Source organism: Grampus griseus (genome assembly GCF_964374135.1).
Source record: "Grampus griseus genome assembly, chromosome: 10".
Taxonomy (NCBI): Eukaryota; Metazoa; Chordata; class Mammalia; order Artiodactyla; family Delphinidae; genus Grampus; species Grampus griseus.
Genome location: NC_139004.1, coordinates 77191949 through 77211190, shown reverse-complemented (window position 1 = coordinate 77211190; position 19242 = coordinate 77191949). Strand labels below are relative to the sequence as shown.

The following is a 19242-nucleotide window of genomic DNA, read 5'->3' as shown; positions in this document are numbered from 1 at the left end:
AAAACTTCAGTATACTTTGGAATTCGGAGACCCAGTTTGCTTTTAGATCAATGTACAGGATTATTTCCTGAATTCGTCATTTCACCCAGTCACAAAACCTCATTACTCGATCAATCAAAAACTACCTGTCTGCTAAGCACGGAGGCAGCTACCTCAGTGCTCTTTTGATGGCCAAGGAAGCATCAGGTAGTCTCGACCTTCAGGCGATAGTATGCAGAGTGGCCAGGAGTTCAGGCTCTGAGGTTGAGTTTGAAGTCCAGCTTTGCTGCCTTCTTGCTTTGTGATCTCAACCTAGTTACTTAACCTCTCTTATGCTGTAAATTGGAGATAGTCATAAATGGACCTCAGATAGTCATTGGGATGGAAGGCCAGTAGTAGTGCATCTAGTATTATGCCTGACACGTAGTAAGTACTCCACAAAGCTTGGCTATTGTATTATTAGGAATACATCACTAAGGAAGCAAAATATATGCATATGTAATCATAAAAAGGACAAAACCTACGTGGAATGTACCAAATGAATGACACAGACAGAATATGCTGGAAGGAGGTGGGGTTTGAACGATAGAGTGGGCCGGAAAGGCATCACCACCTGTTCTCAATGCTCACATACAGATTTCAACCACCTCAGAAGCTTTTAAAAATTGCTGATGCCCATGTCTCACCCCAGCTCAATTAATTGGAATCTCATAGGGAGGGGCCGAGTACTGGTCATTTTTTAAACTGCCCAGTTGATTTCATGGTAAAGCCTGGTCAAGAGCCTCTGGGCAGTAAACAAGGAAGTAGAATTTGCCCTGGCACGCTGAGGATGAGGTTTTGCTGACAAAAGGATGAAAGATGAAATTTTTTTTCTACTGGCCAGTATTCACTGCCATCTTCTCTGGGTGCTCAATAGACTCTAGAAAATCACTAAATCCTCAGCATGGATCTTGGCTGTGTGGTCATGCTGTTTGGTGACACCACCACACAAATAAAAGTGACAAGTAGAATTGCCTCCCCCCCAAAAAATCAATAAGCCTTAAAACGATTTTGAATTCCAATATAAAGTAATTAACTGTTTCAGGAGGAAAAAAAGTCCCCCCAGGTAAGACTATGTCATGTATACACACGTGCAGTACATGGTAGAAGTTGTCCCTCGTATCTCTAAATTAGAGCTTAATTCTGCTCTCAGAGCCTAAATTATGTGCACACACACACCTGCACACACGCAGGAATTATGCCTTCATGCACTGTTGCTTCACTTGCCCAATCTCTCTCTCTATGTATACGTATGTATATGTATATATGTATTGTGGTACACAGAGGGGTACATATATACATGTAGTTTGTGTACAAAATATAGAGTGTGTTCAGTGTGGCTGACTATATCCCTAAAGCATACATCTTTGCCTTTTCATAATGAAAAGCACTGGGTAAGTATTTAGAAGCCAAAGTACAACTCCTTCTTGTCTTTGGAAAAGATTTCTGAAGACTTTAGACACCCACAGACATTGAGTTAACTCATGTACAAAAATAGCATTCACCTGTCTGAGCAAGTATAAGATAAATAAATATAATTGCTGTTGTTGTTTTATTCTAAACCTTCGCCTTGCCCACCCTAGATACACAGACTCTGTTCGTTTGATTGAAATTATGATATGGCTTTTTGGTGATTACTGCCCTTGCCTGAATCCTTTTCTCGTTCTCAGAGAGTCAGGTTTGATTATGAGGTTCTGAAAGAAATACCTTGGGTGTAGAAAAATAAATTCTCTTCCTTCACTAGAATCCTGTGTTCCTCTGCCAGACTTCCATGGTGAAAATTCATATCACAGTAGTCATTGTTCCTTGTAGGGCTACCCATCTATATGATTATTAATGTAACAGCTGTAGATAATTTCTCAATACATTATCAGATTCTAACAAGGGACTACATTTTCTGTAGATAGTAGACATAGGTGCTTCTATGGCCTCTAGTTTGCAGCTTTTCAATAAAGCTGGTAAGAACCAGCTATGACGTTGGGCTGAGAAATGTTTAATTACAGGCATTTAGGATTTGTTTTTTGTTTTGTCTCATTTTTTGGTTGTTTTTTTTTTTTTTTTTCTTGTCATCCTAGAGCAAAATTGTGTCTGGGAAGGCAATTCAGTCTCTCTAGTAACTATTTTCTTGGGCTCACCCTGAAGATGCAAAGTGAAATAAATAACTAAAGAATAAGTACCAGCCAATATCTGGTGTGCCTTTGTGAGTTTTACAAACATCCTGCATCAGGGATGAGGAGAGTCAGCCCTCCACATAGGGTTGGGGGGGAGGAGTGGGACTCCAGCAAGTTTCAGTATTTAGAAGATCCTTGCCTAGTAGGCAGATGGCTAGGAGAGCTCTGCGGGTGGGGTTGAGGGTTTCTTCCTCTGCTGGATTTAGCCACGTAGTCGGTGGAACAAGCCCCAAAACCCAGGGCTCTCATCCCCAGGTGGTAAAACTACAATAAAACCTCATCGATTCAGACCCAACTACTCTTAATTTGTGACAATTCAGTTGTAGATGTGGCTCTTTTAATTTCTCCTAAGGAAAATATTTGACATGGTCTCAACTTCCTCTAGAAGTTCTAAAGGCCCGTCTTCCAAGTTTCATCCCAGGATCTATAAAATTAAAGCTTCCCTCTCTTTGAATTCAATTTATAGGTCAATTTATCTACAATTATTAGAAGTTTTGTTTTAAAAAAGTACTTCTACATTTATGATACATTTATATGTTAATCAGTACCTTTTACTTGGGTGCCCTGGTACAGACTGCATACAGAAGGCAGCAAAAGGATAGTTCTCTTTTAGAAAGCCCAGTAATTTAGGTTTTTTTGATGACAGACTAGCATCTCTCCTCTCCCATTACTCTGAATCAGTGAGGTTTTACTGTCAATTGAAATGGAAACAGCAGGTGTCTATTTCCAGCCAAGCCGACCTTGCAGAATGGTCCATGACTTGATTTTTTCCATTTAATTTGCAAACCAGCCACATGTTGATAAAGGAGAAGTAAGTAAAATGAAATCTCATGAAAGAAGAGAGGTGGATCCCTATCCTGCCTCCTTGTGGCTGTTAGAATATCCCCAAATAACTAATAGATCACAGAAGAGCTTGGCCATTGAACGAACTCTTTCATTTATGGAATTATTTCCATAATCATCTTTCATGTTTCCAAATGCCTTCTCATCTTTTTTTTGGTGAATGCTCGGGAAAGTGTTTCCCATGTAAATACATACTTCACAGCACTGGGTGGGGAGGTGGGGCAATAGAAGGGGCTGGTAATTTGTTTTTGTTTTTCTGCTCTCTTTGAAATCAGCAAAAGAAAAAAAGGGGGGGGCCTCTTGACACTGCCACTCATTCTGCATGCCCCCTGCCAGAAATGATTAGTCAACATGCATGCATGCCTTTGAATTGCATTCACATCTGGCCCATCTGATGTGAATGTCACCTCTGAGACCCTGCACAATGATTTTCAAGGACCCACGTGCATGAAAATGAGTTACTTCACTGATATTTTTGGTTTTCAATGTACATATGTGTCCAGCCCTCAGAAAAGTAAGTTCTAATCTTACTGAGTGTCTCCTAGCTTAAAGCCTGATCTTTCCTACGGACAGGATGCAAAACCAGAGGCTCCCTGCTTAAAGAGATTTCGACTCAAAAGTTTTGCGACAATTGCAACAATGGTTTCCTTCGCCTTGGTATAAAATAGGAGTAACATTTCCAATGTGTAGGGAAACACGAGTTGCTGAGCTTGTATGAGACCACAGACAATTAAGCCCGAGATGCGTAGATATAAGTAAATGATGATTGCCTATTTTCAAGTTAGACCAGCAGAAAACCCATAAACACAGTGAAGAAACTCCCAAATTCTAATATTTTAGAGCAAGAACTAGCCAACAAGAGTGATAAAGAGCATGACCCAAAATGAACTGAGTTATTGTAAATTGAACAGAAGTTCCACACCTGTCATTTCTACAGCTACATCCTCTGACCGGTAGGTCAGAGTAAAGACTTTCTAAGGCAGGCTTGGAATCATGAAAAGCATTGCCTTGGGACACATAGAGGCCCAACTCGATCCAAAAAAGCTGTTCTCTTTACAATAAAATGACCAAACCTTGCTGGATGCACAGTGAATCTTGAACAGCCAGGCCTTGACGTCACATCTTAGGTCGGAGACAGAAGCTCATCGCCTCTTTTCTGTTGTTTCTCTGCCACATTTCAAAGGCCTTTGCGTGGTGGTCAGACTTGATGGTGGAACACGCCGAGACGTTCCTGTCACTCTTTGCAGTGGACATGGATGCAGCACTAGAGGTGCAGCCCCCAGACACGTGGGACAGTTTTCCACTGTTTCAGCTGCTGAATGATTTTCTCCGGACCGACTGTATGTATCATCTTTGACTGTCTGACTTTCCTAAGTAGTGTGCAGTTAACAGATTGCTGAAACATCTTTATCCCAGGCAGACTACAGGTTGGACACAGCTCTTCATAGTTTTATGATTACTTAAAAAAAAAAAAAAAAAAAACTTGCAGCTGATGAAATTCCCTTTCTTCCAACAAGCGTCCTGTTGCAGGGAAGCCCCCTGTTGACTAGGCAGAAGAACCCAAAAGCAGTGAGAAAGTGGTACCTGTGCCTGTGGGTTTTATTTGCTCTTGAACAAGCTAAATTGACCTCTACACATTTTGAATTTTTATCGAAAGATACTTCCTAGATGAAAAACAATTTCCTGCTAAGTAACACCCCAAGCATTTCCAAGTATCTTACAGCAACACATAGCCATAAAATAGACCTTCCTCCCCAGGGAGAGTGATGACAGAAGAGAGGGGTACAGAATGTTCTTTCTTCCTGGTAACGTAAGGGGAAGAAAGGGAGCAGGTGCAAGGAAAACCTAAAAAAAAAAAAAAAGTATCAATTGTTGCTTTTTTTGTTCTTTAAGGGAGCATTACTTTTTTCCCTTTTTAGAAGAGTGACACAAATGGGTAAAAGGTTTTTGAATTCCATTTTCCTTCCAAGCAGATTGAAGCATGACGCCGCTCATGTACTTTTTTCTTTTCTTCTTCTCCTCCTCTTCCTCGTTCTCCTTCTTCCTTCTGGCTTTTTTTTTAGAAGCGGTGTATTTAATGTAGAAGACAGTCCTCTCTATGTGTACGTTGCATGCTGATGGAGCAACTGCGGATTCTTACCGAGCTTTTGCTTATCTGTTCTAGATAATTTGTGCAATGGAAAATTTCACAAACACCTGCAAGACCTGTTTGCCCCACTTGTGGTTAGATATGTGGATTTGATGGAGTCCTCAATTGCACAATCCATTCACAGGGGCTTTGAGCGGGAGTCATGGGAACCAGTCAAGTAAGGAAACCTCTTTTGATACCATCGGAGTTTGGGTGCAAATGGCTGCAGAGTCATACAGAAATGGATTAATGGTGTCTTATGGTTTTCATTGTTCACATGGATAGACAGCACACACCATACTCCCAACTGTGATGCTCATAACCTCTTTGTCCAAGGAGGGGAGGGGGGAAGAGATTGGGAAATGTTTTATGAAATGGAATCTTTGGTTTATTGCACAAGATAAATAAGCAATACGGGATATAAACCTGGCTGTGATATTCGTACTGTGTATCTTACTCCAGTGGTTTTATCCCTAGGTATTGATGTTTCCCAAAGTGTGTTCCATAGGGGTCTAGGCAAGGGGTCAGCAAACTTTTTCTGTAAAAGGCCAGATAGTAAATATTTAGACTTTTCAAGCCAAATGATCTCTGTCAAGTCTCAACTCTACTGTGTAGCACAAAAGCCGCAATAGACAATAGGTAAAGGAACAAGCGTGGCTGTGTTCCCCTAAAACTTTATTTACAAAAACAGGAAGCTGGCCTGTGGACCAGAGTTTGTCATTTCCTGGTCTAGGCTTTTGAGACTCTCCTCAAGAAAAGGACTCTGTGGACAGATACATTTAGGAAGCTCTATGTATCCGCTCATCCACCCCACGCCCTTGTCTCCTGGAGAGCCTCAAAGTACACCAGCATATTTCAAAACTCGAAGAATATAGTCATACAGAAGCTTGTTTAACTGTGCTTAATCCAGAGTTCCCTAAATGTATTTGACCACACTACTTTTTTTTTTTGATGGGATATCTATCCTGTAGGACCAATTACAGGAAATCCTATAGGTCGTGAATTCGGCAATTTCCATTATTGCTTGGCAAATAAACCCTATCTGAAATGTGTGGCAGATCTGGTGCCACCTCCATTCCCCAGCAAGGAGGAGGACTGTCACTCAAGGCTGCCAGAGGGTCAGTCTCAGACTCCCCTTTCTGGAGAAGTGGAGAACTCCTAGGCGGAGAGAATTGTCTGCTATAGTTTGAAAATCTCCAATAAAGCCTGATAGTAGTTTTGCTCTGTTAGATTCCCTTTTTCCTGTAGGAAAAGCATTTTGTTCTTTCTGGTCCTTTACAGATGTGGAATGTGGCAACCAGCATGGAGCGAAGGGGGGCATGCACGGCACACTGCCAGGCACTTCCAGAACAAATATTCAAAAGCCTTTTCTCAATTTGGAAGCCTTAACTTGTGCCCTGTCTTTAAGCAGTTTTCTGAATTGAGACCCTCCTAATATTACACTGAATAAAATTCTGACTCATAAAGAAATCAAAGCAAAATAGCTTTTTCAGTCCATCCCCCTTTCCACATCTGAGCCACAAGAGAAGTTTCCTGACTTGCCCTCCTGAGCAGGTTAATAGGCAGTAGCTCTTCATTTGTAAGTACCAAGATATCTAAATTTTAGCTTGTAATTCTCAGGTTTATAACAGTCTCTTAATATGGCCCTGCTGACTTCCAGCTCATGAGAATAGAACCGGGATCCTTGATGATAAAGCATGAATGAGTGATTGTGGTTTTTTTTAATGCTCACTCGAATCAAGAGTTGTCCTGTGCAGAACGGCTGTGAAAGAGGAAAAGGTTAAAATGAGTAATATTCACATTTTGCAAGTAGCAATGGTCTTGAAGTAGCATTTACTCACTTGGGTTTAAATGTGGAGGCTACTGCCCCCAACACACGCAGGAGGAAATGATGGGTATCCTTCCCTGTTTCTTAAGGAGCCCTAGAGGTAGGGGTCTTGTTCTCCAGTTTCTCGCCAGAAGGCAAGGGCTTAAACCTCCCTAACTGTCTTCTCATCTGTAAAACTAATTTTTAAAAACGTCTCTGCTCAGTGTCTGAGAATTGTCACGAAGCTCTGTGCTAATGTCACTGAAGTCATTTTATAACCTGTTAAATTCCTTAGAAACCAAGCTGATGCCTGCTATCCCTTTTGAACCATAACGTATACTTGATCAGTCAGAAGTAAAGGTAGACTTGAAATCATTTTCACAATTGGAAGTCTTAGTCTGGGAATGTTTTCTCAGGGTTTTTTTAAGGAGTGAAAAAAAAAGTAAAGTGTGAACTCTCGGATCAGTAATTTAAAGATCGGGAAATTAGCAAAGGATTGATCGTTCGTGACTAACAACCTGAGAATATTTTATAGGGCTGTGTTTTGTTTCTTAAGTAGATTTTGGCTGTCCAAAACGGTGCTGTAGGCTCGTGAATATGACTGTGGTTTGTTTAATTCATACTAAATAGTACATGCTTTTCAGAGCAGGTGGAGGTATTGGAAAATGACAACTAAAACATAAGCTAAATTAAAATTGTTTGAAATCACCTACATTTTATTAGCTGATTTCAAAACAGAATGTGGATGCCGTGGGACAGATTTGCAGAATGGCCAGCACAAAATGAAGGGTATGAAAAAATTGGGAACACACTTATGTGATAGGAAGGAATAAATCTCTCTACTTCTTACTATGCCAAGAGAAAGTATGAGCTTCTGCCTGACCACTAGATAGAGGGTTGATAAAGAAGCAGAGGTTCTTTTTTTTTTTCCAAGTAAAGAATGATCTTTTGGGGATATTTTTTCACCAAGTTCACTCAAAAATAAGAAGCTGACTTAGATAAATAGATTGTTTGCTCAGTCTTCTCTAATTTTGACACATGATCCCACAGTGTACACGCACACGCACACGCACACACGCACACACACGTGCCCCCAACAGCCCTTCTCTCCAACAATTCTTACACTTGAATAGTTCTGTTCTTCTACTTTTCAAAAGTCATGATTGTAGGTACCTGATTATAGGTAAAATGACTGAGAAATGCATTGCAAAGCTTACTTCAAGAAAAACTAGGACAGCTGACCCTTGAACAACACTGGTTTGAATGGCACAGGCCCACTTATATGTGGATTTTTTTCAGTAGTAAATAATGACAGTCCTACGTGGTCAGAGATTGGTTGAATCCACAGATACAGAACTGAAGATAAGGAAGAACCACAGATACAAGGGATAATATAAAGTTATATGTGAATTTTTAACTGTGCAGGGGTCAGTGCCCCTAAGCCCCGTGTTGTTCAAGAGTTAACAAAATATTTCAAATGTTAAGGGAAAACAGAACTCTGACAGGGAAATGCTACCAATATATCGAAGTAGCTAAAAGCAGATTTTAAATATTCTTTATTGTTCAGATTTTCTTATTTCAGAATATGGTCCTATGAAAGAAACTAGAGATATCATCATCATTTCGGTTTGATACAACTGAAGTTATTTGATAGAAAGGGTAAAATGTGAGTCCTTATTGCTTATTTCTCTAGAAGGGTGGCCTTCCATCTCTGAGGAGAGAAAAGGGAAGCTGCATCTCTGTTTCCATTAAGCCAGATCATGATGGTCATGATTTGAATCTCTAGGCATTGGTGGAAAATGTCATCCCATGGCTTCTAACCACAGCTGAAGATAGTCAGCCTCTCGAGGGCAAGCCCAGGCTGGACCCCATGGCCTTCTCCAGGGGTCCATGAGGACACGTCGTAGCGCCACCACCCACAGCTGGGCAGGTTGTTCAGAACCCTCCCAGCAGCCCTGAATATGAGCTTTGGGTCCTACCTAAGAGACGGACCACACTTCTACCAGCTCTTTAGAGTTGGTTTGTTGCTCATCTAGTCATCCTGACCTTCTATGTGGAAGAAAACTTAGAAAGCGTCTAATCCAAAGCTTGCCAAGTCTAGAAACCCCTCTGCACTACTCTTTCCTTGACAGGTTGTCTCTTAGTCTCTACTTAAACACTTCCAGGCACAAGGAATCCACGCTTCACTGTTGCCCATTTCAGGTCAGGATGATTCTGAATTATAGAACTAAAAACACTGCTTCTTGATATATGCACACTGAAAACCTTGGGTTTCTCATTTCTCAAAGTGCACTTTCTCTCTCTCTGCCTGAGACAGACATGTGAAAAGTATTTTTGAAACAACGTCTTTTCCCAGATTGTCAAAGTTGTCAATATCTTAATGATAATAAAATGTCAGACCAGGGAAACCTTAGCAATACAGTGGGTGGCCTGGTATGAAACAGACAAGTATTAGACAAGGAGTCAGAATTCTTAACTCTGCCAGTAATTTGCTGAGTGACCTTGGGCAAGTCAGATGACCTTCCTGAGCCTCGGTATCCTCCTTTGTAAAACAGGAACTTTGAATACCCACGACTTTCCAATACTAACATCCTAAGAAATGTGATTTTCTGTATTCACTTCATATATGCTTTTAATTGACACTGCCTCCCTAACACCTAGAGCAAGGCCTGGGACGGGTGTTCAATAAATATTTATTGATTAGCTGACATTTATTAAGAAACCCATACAGGCTGAAAATTTTAAGAGTACCACAGGAAAACTATGGGGAAACTATGAGGAAGCAAAAGATACAATCCCCTGATCGGGGATTTCAGTCTGGTTGGGTCTGCGCAACATGCACACAAGAAAAATGACTTCAAATATTTCCCAGTGTACAAAGAACATAAGGAAGAGTTATGAGAGCATAAGTAGAAGGGAATGAACCTCCACTGAGGAGTCATAAGGGAAGTAGCCTGGAGAGTATTTCAGAAGGGGTAGGGATGTTGGGAGAGAACATGAGCAAAAGTAAAATTGGGGGGAAAGTAGGGTAGGCAGTAGAAACAGTGAATGTTTGGTTTGGGCCAGCATGGATTATAAAGGAGACAAGCTATAAGGTTGGAGAGATAGTTGGGAGGTTCTAAAATCCCGTGAAGTTTAGAACTTTGTTCACTAGGTCACGCATTCTGAACAGGAGACTTACAGCTCCCAAAGATGGTGGAAATTGGTTCTTGGTTGGGGGGGCAGCGGAGGAGGGTGTGCAACAAAAAAAATCTTCCTCTTGTTGTGTATATGTATAAAGCACAGGTCTATATACAGTACATAAGCAGATATGCAGTATATTGGTGGTATTAAAGTTTCATGGGGAAGGCAGTTGGGGGATCTGGTGGTGGTAGGAAATAAAAGCTTGAGAAACACCCCTCTAAACTCTAGAAAGATATCAAAGAGTGCCCCATGCCCCTAAGTAGGGATTAGACCTAAGAGTAAGCCAGGAAAGAGGTTTTAGTGTTCAGAGCACCAAGAGAAGACGAGATGTACCGCATATATTCATGCAACAAAAGGCTCATAAGGTGGACGGCATTCTGTGTCTTAAATCTAGCCCCATCCATAAATCCGAAGCAGAAGACTTTGAGAAAAGACCCAACCATATCCTCTCTGCACAGAGACCCAACCTTAGTAGAATTAATCCTGGAAGGAATGACTCTGACATCCGTAGAAAGGATGAGACATGCACACATTTGTACCTTTCATCCGTGTGAGAGAGAGAGCAGATGAGAATTTTTTAATCCAGTGCTCCAGGGATGGATCCTTTGATATGAATGGGAGCTACCCTTTTTCAGCAGTCCCCAAAATGAATGAGTCTAATTTTTAACATGTATCCATTGTTAGGATTGTAATTTACACTTCTTACGCTATCCGGAGATATCCACTTACGATTTTCACAGATACGCATGCTGGACTTGTTTTTAGGTAGTTTTTAAAGGACCCTCTAAAGTAATAATTTGTTATTATCCATCAGCAGCTTCAGGAGTGCTACAGGAAAATTCCCCCTTTTTATGTATAATGCTTGGAATTGTCTCTCTGGTTATTAATATGTTATTAATAGCCAAATGATTTATTAATAACATTAGTAATACACTATTATTTTGCTAAGAGCAGAAATATCGAGCATGTTTCTTCAGCCTTTTAAAAGTAGATCATGATGCTATGTCACAGGAAGGAAATGTTTCTATGAGTGCAGTGCAGCCGTCCAGCCAAAATGTCATATTTTACAAATACAATATGTTTTGATTAATATAAGTACTTTTTTAAGTTTTGATGTTTAAAACGAAGCTCATTCCTAATTTGGGTGCCCACCAACCGCTAAAATGTTTAAAGTTGCTTTTGCATACATTTGTATGTTATTCATTCCTAGCTACTTTTAATTCACTCAGAATTGACGTTTTAACTTTCCAGGCTGCCATCTCGAAAGATCTCCTAATTCCTTGATCAATATTCAGTGTGTGTATCATTTAATGATCACATTTGCTTATATAGGCTTACACATGTCTCAGTGGAAATCGCCAACGGTTTTGTTCCATAGCAGTGTTTAAGACTGAGAACCACCAGGGACTGAATTCAAAGGCAGATTCCCCAGTTAAACAGAGAAACATGGAAGGAAAAGTTCCATTTTCCCTTCCACTTAATAGTCAGCTTTAGCTAATCTTCTCTTGAGTGTTCCCACGAGAGCGCCCTTTCCTCCCAAGTAGGGAAGTGTAATTGGCTTTCCCCAACTGTGAAGTGTAAAGGATGAACCTGTGAGACACCTGTTTCCCTTAAGGAAGAGAATGCCAGGTTGGCAATTTTGCATTCTAGGTTTTTCCATCCACCAGCCGGGGCTATATTCCCATCATGAAAGGGTAGCTCATTTCTAGAGAGAGACAGGTGTCCAGACTATTTCTAGAGTCCAAATTTCGGGTGTATCAGGAGACTTGCCCCCCTGAGCAAGCCCAGAGGCAGCTCCAGCCTTTGCAAGAGCTGTGTTAGTCAAATACAGCTTGCCCGGGGCAGAGCTGCTTTGGCAAAACTTGCTCTTCTGCAAGATCCAAAAAGAAAACCTCTACTTCTTTGCCAAAATGCTGTCAACTCCACTTAAACAGGAAGGCTCCTCTCAGATGCAGAGTTAGGCTGGGCTCCACTGTGCCAGTGACTTTGGCTGGATGGAACACCCTTGAAATGCCACTACAGAATCACGAGGTGCCAGCTGGTTGAGCAGTATATGACACAGTCCCTCCAGAGAGATGTGGTTGATGCTCTCTGAGGTTTTTGTTTTGCTTTATTTTCTCTCTTTACCCATAAAGCCATCCATCTCTCTTTCATCACATCAGTTGATCGATCTTTGTTCAAAAAACAAAACCTGATACGAGGTCACAATCTTTAACTGTTTATAATTTTTAACTTACATTTTAACTTTTTACAGAAAATACAAAACTTGATTAATATTCACAAGCTGAACACATCCATGTAACAATCCCACAGATCAGGAAACAGAACATCACCATCACCCCCCAGAAGCCCTTGTCACCCTTTCTCACAGTCTCTGTCTCACTTTCAAGGGTAATTACTTGTAACAGAAGACCTCATTTTAAATCCACTGTGGTCAAAGAATTCACTATATGAGCTGAAGTTGGGATTCTTTTCTTTTCCTTTTTTTGAGTGTAAACCTTTCTCCACTTTAATTGGACTTAGTTCGGGAGGGGATGTTTCCATTTTCTTTCTTTAATCTATAAAATTATGCAAAGCTATTCACTCTTTTTGATACAATTCCTTCATCTTCGCCATCAACTCTGATGCTCCATTGCACGTACACCTGTCTTCAGAAGTAGCGGTTGGAAAGAATTCCATTTCTGTCCATTACCATTATGTATACGTTCAATTGGGTAAATTTCCTGCTGCACCTCGTATCTACTCTCTGACTTAAGAAATGTGCTTCCGTCAAAACTAATTTGTAAATAAAAGAAAAAATCAAAGTGTTCCACCCTTTCTATCAGTCCCAGCTACTTCACTGCAGCCCTAGCCACGGCAACGCCAAGAATTCCATGAACTTCAAGTTCTTTGTATGAGACAAGGTCTAGACCCTTGTGGCAATGGATTTGGAAACTGAAGGCCCCTCACAAAGGCATCGAAATAACACGATCATTGTATACAGGCGTCCATGAGTGTCCACGCTTTTCAGTCGCTCTGTGGTTAATTTTTTTTCCATTAACTTTTATCATTTCTCTCTGAACCCTGAGCCACACCACAGCTCCCCATCCGTAAGCTGCTTTCTGAAACGTGTCGCTTAAGTTTTCGTTGTCGTCTTGCTGTGGACTTAGCCAATTTATTTACAACTGTTGTGTGCTTCTGCCACATCTGCATTGTCACTGTGATGGTATCTTTTTCTTTCTGTCTGTTTCTTCCACAGGAGTTTAACCAGTAATCTACCCAATGTGAACCTACCCAATGTGAACCTTCCCAAAGTACCAAATCTACCAGTTAACATCCCTCTAGGCATCCCACAAATGCCTACTTTTTCGGCACCGTCATGGATGGCTGCTATATATGATGCTGAGTGTGTATTCAGTTCACATTAGATCTAATTTAAATTGAAGTGATCTTGGCATGGATATGTATTGTTTATTTCTCTACATCCTATATAACGGAGATGGAGATGGATAATTAGACATCTTTTGCTGATCATACAGAGACAGTATTGTTTATTTCTGGCATGCAGCGTGTTTGTAAGACGTTTGCTATAGATACAGCACTAACAAATTGTCTTACGCCCACTGAACGTTTGAGGACTATGTTTCACTTCCTGAATTCCTTTGCCAAAGGCTTCTTCCCATATATTTATTTTATTTTATTCTTAATGCAGGTGACATGACTTTAGGAGTCAGTCATCCAAAAATAGTCCAGGAAACCTCTTTGCTGGGCCGGCCGGTCATTTCTGGCTTGATCCAAATCAAAGAGGAAAGCACACCTACCTAGAAGCTGGTTTGGGCTTTTTTTTTCCTTAATAAAAAATTCCTATAGACTGTTTAAACCATATTTCTGGTGTCAGCAAATGGCAGGATATAGTAACAGTATGTTCAGGGCTAAATGAAAATTTCTGAATGGATCAAGCCTTGGTAACATAAATGTTATGTAAAGGTACATTCCAAGGTCATAATACAATTTGGAGCATTGAGATCTAGGTAGCAAGAAGATGTCTAAATTTGCGCATGCGCTGCAGTTAAATTTGGCGGTAGCCGTATCATCTGTGGTCTCAGTGTAGGACCACTCTCTACCCTCATCCATACAAATGCCAGCGATGCCTGGGGTTTGTTTTCCTTGGAGGTCAGGTCACCCCTTAAAGCCAGCAGTTTGGAGGGTGGAGGTTGAGAAGCCATTTCTTCTAGCTTAGGAAATGAATCCTCTCTCCTTCTTTCCTTCTCAAGTAGAAGATCCAGCACCCCGAAATCCTACCTCAGGGAAATTAAATTAGAACCACATGCATGATTTAATATGTGAAAGAAGGTTTAGCAATTCTATACCCTCCTTTGATCCTTTTCTTAGACCACAGCTAATTGTAGGCCAGATAAGCTTTTTCTTGAAAGAATAAATTGGCACATTTTCAAAGGAAAGTGTTATTATCAAAGGAATAAAAAATGATCTGAAACTGGCAGTGATGTTTTGAAATCTCAAAATCACATTTGTCAAGATGGCCCTCCACGTTTTTATTTCTGCAGTAACCCAGGTAGAGAACAGAACTTGAAAAGGACTGCTCTACTTGGCTTCTCCACAGCTACCTAATATTTTTCAAAACCCGTATTTGCTCACAAGTTCACAATGAAATCGTCTGGTCAGTCTGATTTTCTTTTAAAGACAAATAAAAACCTCCAAAATTTGTATCTGGAAAAAAAAACCCTTCAAAAACAAGCCCATAAATCATATTCATGCTAAGATGACTGTATGAAAAGTTAGATTAGGTAGTATCTGTTAAAAATGAACAAATTAATATCCAGAAGCTTCTCTTACCTCCTTCTGTGCATGCTCTGTGACATTGTTTCTGAAAAGATATGAATCAAGACATTGTAAGAAAGCAGATAATGGTCTCCATTCAATTAATTAAGACATGAGTGGGAACACATTTTGGTAACTGCTCAACAATCAAAATAATCTTGGTGCTATTGCCTTAACATTAACAGTTTATCTTAAAAATAAAAAGAAAATATTCTTTTCCTCATGTCAAAACTTAATAATAAGCTCTTCAAAGAAAAAGAAAAAAAAAAACCCTAGAAGAATTTTTTGAAACTCTGAAACCAGATGGGTGTCAAAATGTTGTTGTAATAAATACCAATTATTGCATTCATATGTACTTAATGATTTAAAACATACAACCATGCAGTTCCAAAACGGGGTTTCGACTAGGCAAAGTTGGGGTTTCTTTTCCCAGGCATAGGATGGGATGGGGGGAAGGCTGAACTTTTACGGAGAAACAGTGCATTCCCCCACTTTTGAACAGTGCTTATGACCGTATCTGAAAAGAAGGCGTAGATTCTCAGTCACCCACCAGGAAATGCCTGATTCTATATCTTTTCATATTTTCAGTTTTCTCCTCTGCCACCTTTCATTTTAAGGACGTGTTTCCATGTTACCTGCTCCTTCGTGTCAGATACATCTACGTACTGACCTCAGACTGGTCTGTCCTTGAAAGCGTTACCCTGTTGGTCCAGGCCGTGGGCTCCCTCCCGGCATGTTGGGAGTCTTCTCCTACCCCCATCCCCCCGCAGTAGCTGTGTATGCCTTTATGCACTAGCTATATTTCTCTCTCTGAAGCATTAATTCAATGCAGCTGGCATCTGTCACAATAGAAACACCCACTCTCATCTGTTTCTATAGACGATGTCGGAACAAGTGGTAATGCATGGTATGTTGGACGTTTTATAAATTGCCGTGTTAGCATTAGTGGTATGCGAGGAAGGGGGTGGGAGGTGGCCACCCCACAGAGCTGCCGATGGGATTCTTACAAAAGAGAAAGCCAGCCAGGGAAGGGCAAGAGGGTGAGAGGTGGAGCATCTCCTGTACGTGGGCTTTCCGTCGATGCCCCGGGTAAAAGTTTCTTAGACATCATTGTACAGAAAGGAATCAAGACCAATTTCTCCATCTGTACAGAGGACTGGGTAAGATGGTGCAACGGTACAAGAGCTCAGGTCTTGAGCCCTAAAGCTTTGCAAATATCCCTTGTCCACTCACGTCCCCCCACAACCCACCTTGTCCTGGGGCTGCCTATGCAACGGGCTGGTCTGTGCAAATTGGACTGATAACCAAACTGAACGAGAATCTTGGATTCAAGGTATCCAGGTGGACTCGGCTTGACGTGAGTCACCCCAATTTCCTTCCAGCCCTTCAAGAGAGAAAGCGGGTCCTCGCTCACCACTTTGTTAGCACTGTCCTTTTACAAATGAAAGTCTCGTGCAGTATCCAAGAGGTCTCCGCTCCGGAGGGCAGCCGGGGAAATGCATGAAACCCTGAATTCTAATAACTGCATGTTGCCATGTAGTTATTATCTGTTGAGACCTACTTCTCCCTCTGGTTCGTGGCCTTCATCTGAATCATCACATGTGTTAATGTGGTTATTAAAAGAAGGCTGATTTTTACCATACCTTCTTCTAGTTATGGGGCAGCACCTTCCTCAGACTTCTCACTGGTCTGGAATAATTGGCCGAACAAAGCCCATGAAGTCACGTATGGTAAAACTCAAAATCTGCCGGTGGAGATCGCCCCCACCTCCACCGCCAACATGCGTCGTTTTGTATGTTGAAGCCACTGTTTGCCTTAAGCCTTCTAGCCCCCAACTGTTCTTGTGTCAGCTTTTGCAGAACCCTAGGCCAGTGGGTGACTCTTGTTTTCAAATTTTTATCCTGCCAGTAACGGATCAGGCACTTCCGAAGATCTGTTCTGGAAACTTGATGCCCTTCAGACCTTCATTCGGGACTTGCACTGGCCTGAAGAAGAGTTTGGAAAGCACCTGGAACAACGACTAAAGCTGATGGCAAGTGACATGATTGAATCTTGTGTCAAAAGGTGAGCATAGGTGGCCGGACAGGTTTCTGCACCCCTTCCCCGCTGGGCACTGACTTGGGGAAAGGTGAGGGCTCCCACTCTTACAATTGGCCGTAATTTGGAGTGTTTTGGAGAAGGTGGTTGTTTGTCAAATTCAGCTGGAGTGGTGACCACCTCACTGTAGCTTCTATTCACCTTCCCCACGTCTGTCCCAGACCCAGCAAAAGATGGCACAGAATATGGCTGCCAGTTTTTTCATTTAGCTCCATGAGGAAAGTGTCCTTCTTGTCTCTGTATCCCCAATACCCGTTAAGTGTCTGGCACAAAATGTTTAGTTAATACCTATTTGTTAAATATCTGAGTGTATGCATGGGTGGATAGCTGGCTGGAAGAAAGAGAAGCACCTACAGTTCTAGCGCCAGCGTATTCAGTACAGGTAGCAGGCATCTCTTGACTTTCCAGCAATGTGGGCAGGAGCTCCACGACATCATTCACTCTGTATATATGAACTGAGCATGTACCATTTGCCAACCATGAGTTGTCTTGCCTAAAATCTAACTAGATAGCAACAAAGGGGCATGACACATTAAATGTGCATTTTGATTTCCTACACATGGCCTGGGTTGTCACCGTGGCATATAGGATTGAGGTGGGAATGCTGCATCTGACCTTTCTAAGTAGACTTTCCTGAGAAAGAAGAAGAAAATGAGGACAGTACACATCCACTCAACAAAAATTGTTGGGGCTTCTCCTGTATGCCAGGCGCAGTGCTAAGTTCTTGGCACACCAGGAAGGATGGGAGATCGCATCCCTTCCCTCATGGAGTATCTATTTCTGAATATCAGAGGCAGAAATGAAATCCGTCTGATTTGACATCATTATCATTACCCTGTCTATCCCCAGACACACATCCAAGTTCCCTTTCCAGTTCATAACGGTTCCATTATTTTTCCTCATTCAAAAACACCCAGAATCCCCCAAGCAGCACAGACGACTCTGGGTCTCCAGATGTTGTATAGTTTAGTTGATGGATCAGTTGTGTGTGGTGGGGGCTGGGTTTGGCTGAGAGTGAACTGAGTTCATTATTTTGTATCTTGGAAGAAGAAAAGAGAAGTAATAGCATCAAAACTGGAAACCAAAAGGGCAAAAGCCCTGCACAGCCCCAGGTAGGGGAGCATCTCGGCAGGAATTGGTAAAGGAGCCACATGCTGTGGGGAATCTGGGCAGGTGTCCGATGGCAGTTCTGGAAGCTTAAAATCCTGGTGATTCAGATGTTGTGTTTTGCTCTTTTCTTCCCAGTTTTAGAAGCAAAGGCAGGCCTATTTCTCAAACCAAAGGTCAAAATCTTTCCTTAGGGTTTTGAATTCTACCATTTCCTACCTGGTCTGTATCAGTTTTAGGAAAAGTAAGCCTTTCCCTGTGGCCAAACCATCCCACCAAACACTTCTTGCAGGGCAGTTTCCCTGTGGTGAAAAGTTCTCCCTTCATCTGTACTAGCGGCTACAACGCAGTAGAAAGAACCCTTACTAACTTCTGATCTGTGCATGCAATCGTACAGAAAGACATGTATGCCCTTCTCTGAAAAGCCAGGCTTCTGAGTAGGGAGGAAGAAATAAGGAGATGCTGGGAGGAAAAGGGCATAGGGATGTGAAAGGTCGATAGTGACTCTGTTTTCTCCCTTACCACGTGCCTTGGTGTGCAGGGGCTTAGCTCCCTGACCAGGGGTCGAACCCACCGTGCCCTCGGCAGTGAGAGCTCGGAGTCCTAACCATTGGACCACCAGGGAATTCCCCTGACCACGTGTCTTTATGGATCAGCCACCTCCAAGAGTGTGAGCTACTGAAAGGCACGGAGTGTATCTTGTTCATTTTGAACTCCTCTCCCTCCCCGGGGCCCCGCCTCATGCCTGGCACATAGTGGCTGTTAAGTAACCTTTTGTGAACAGAAGTTGGTCAGCTGCACGTGTACACCTGGCACTGGACACATAAATACCCCCATGTCCCTTTCGGTGGAGGCCCCAGACAAAAGCAGATCAGGGCAAACATAGGGGCACATGTCATCCCCAGACCTCCAGATTCAGAAGGTACAATGTGAAGAAGTCCTTGGAGGTTGTAAGACATAGAATCTACATGAGTAGAGCCTGGAACATTTGCTTTCCTCTTCGGGACAGAATAAAAGGACCTTGTTCTAGAAGGGCGAGGACATTATTGCATAGATGTAAATATGCAATG

General features: G+C 41.8%; 1 protein-coding gene across 17 annotated transcripts in view; it reads left to right on the top strand.

The window, feature by feature from the left end:
- CADPS (calcium dependent secretion activator) overlaps nucleotides 1-19242 on the top strand; it is a gene marked incomplete at its 5' end in the record, with an annotated part of 486465 nt that overhangs the window by 387232 nt on the left and 79991 nt on the right. For 7 of the 17 annotated variants that reach the window (XM_082664102.1, XM_082664101.1, XM_082664113.1 and 4 more), the window contains 5 exons: nucleotides 2980-3000; nucleotides 4216-4372; nucleotides 5197-5338; nucleotides 13389-13535; nucleotides 16877-17032. In XM_082664102.1, coding sequence (XP_082520228.1) covers nucleotides 2980-3000; nucleotides 4216-4372; nucleotides 5197-5338; nucleotides 13389-13535; nucleotides 16877-17032 — 623 coding nt within the window. The remainder of the gene's footprint in view (nucleotides 1-2979; nucleotides 3001-4215; nucleotides 4373-5196; nucleotides 5339-13388; nucleotides 13536-16876; nucleotides 17033-19242) is intronic. The other 10 variants (XM_082664115.1, XM_082664114.1, XM_082664112.1 and 7 more) reach the window with 3 other exon arrangements.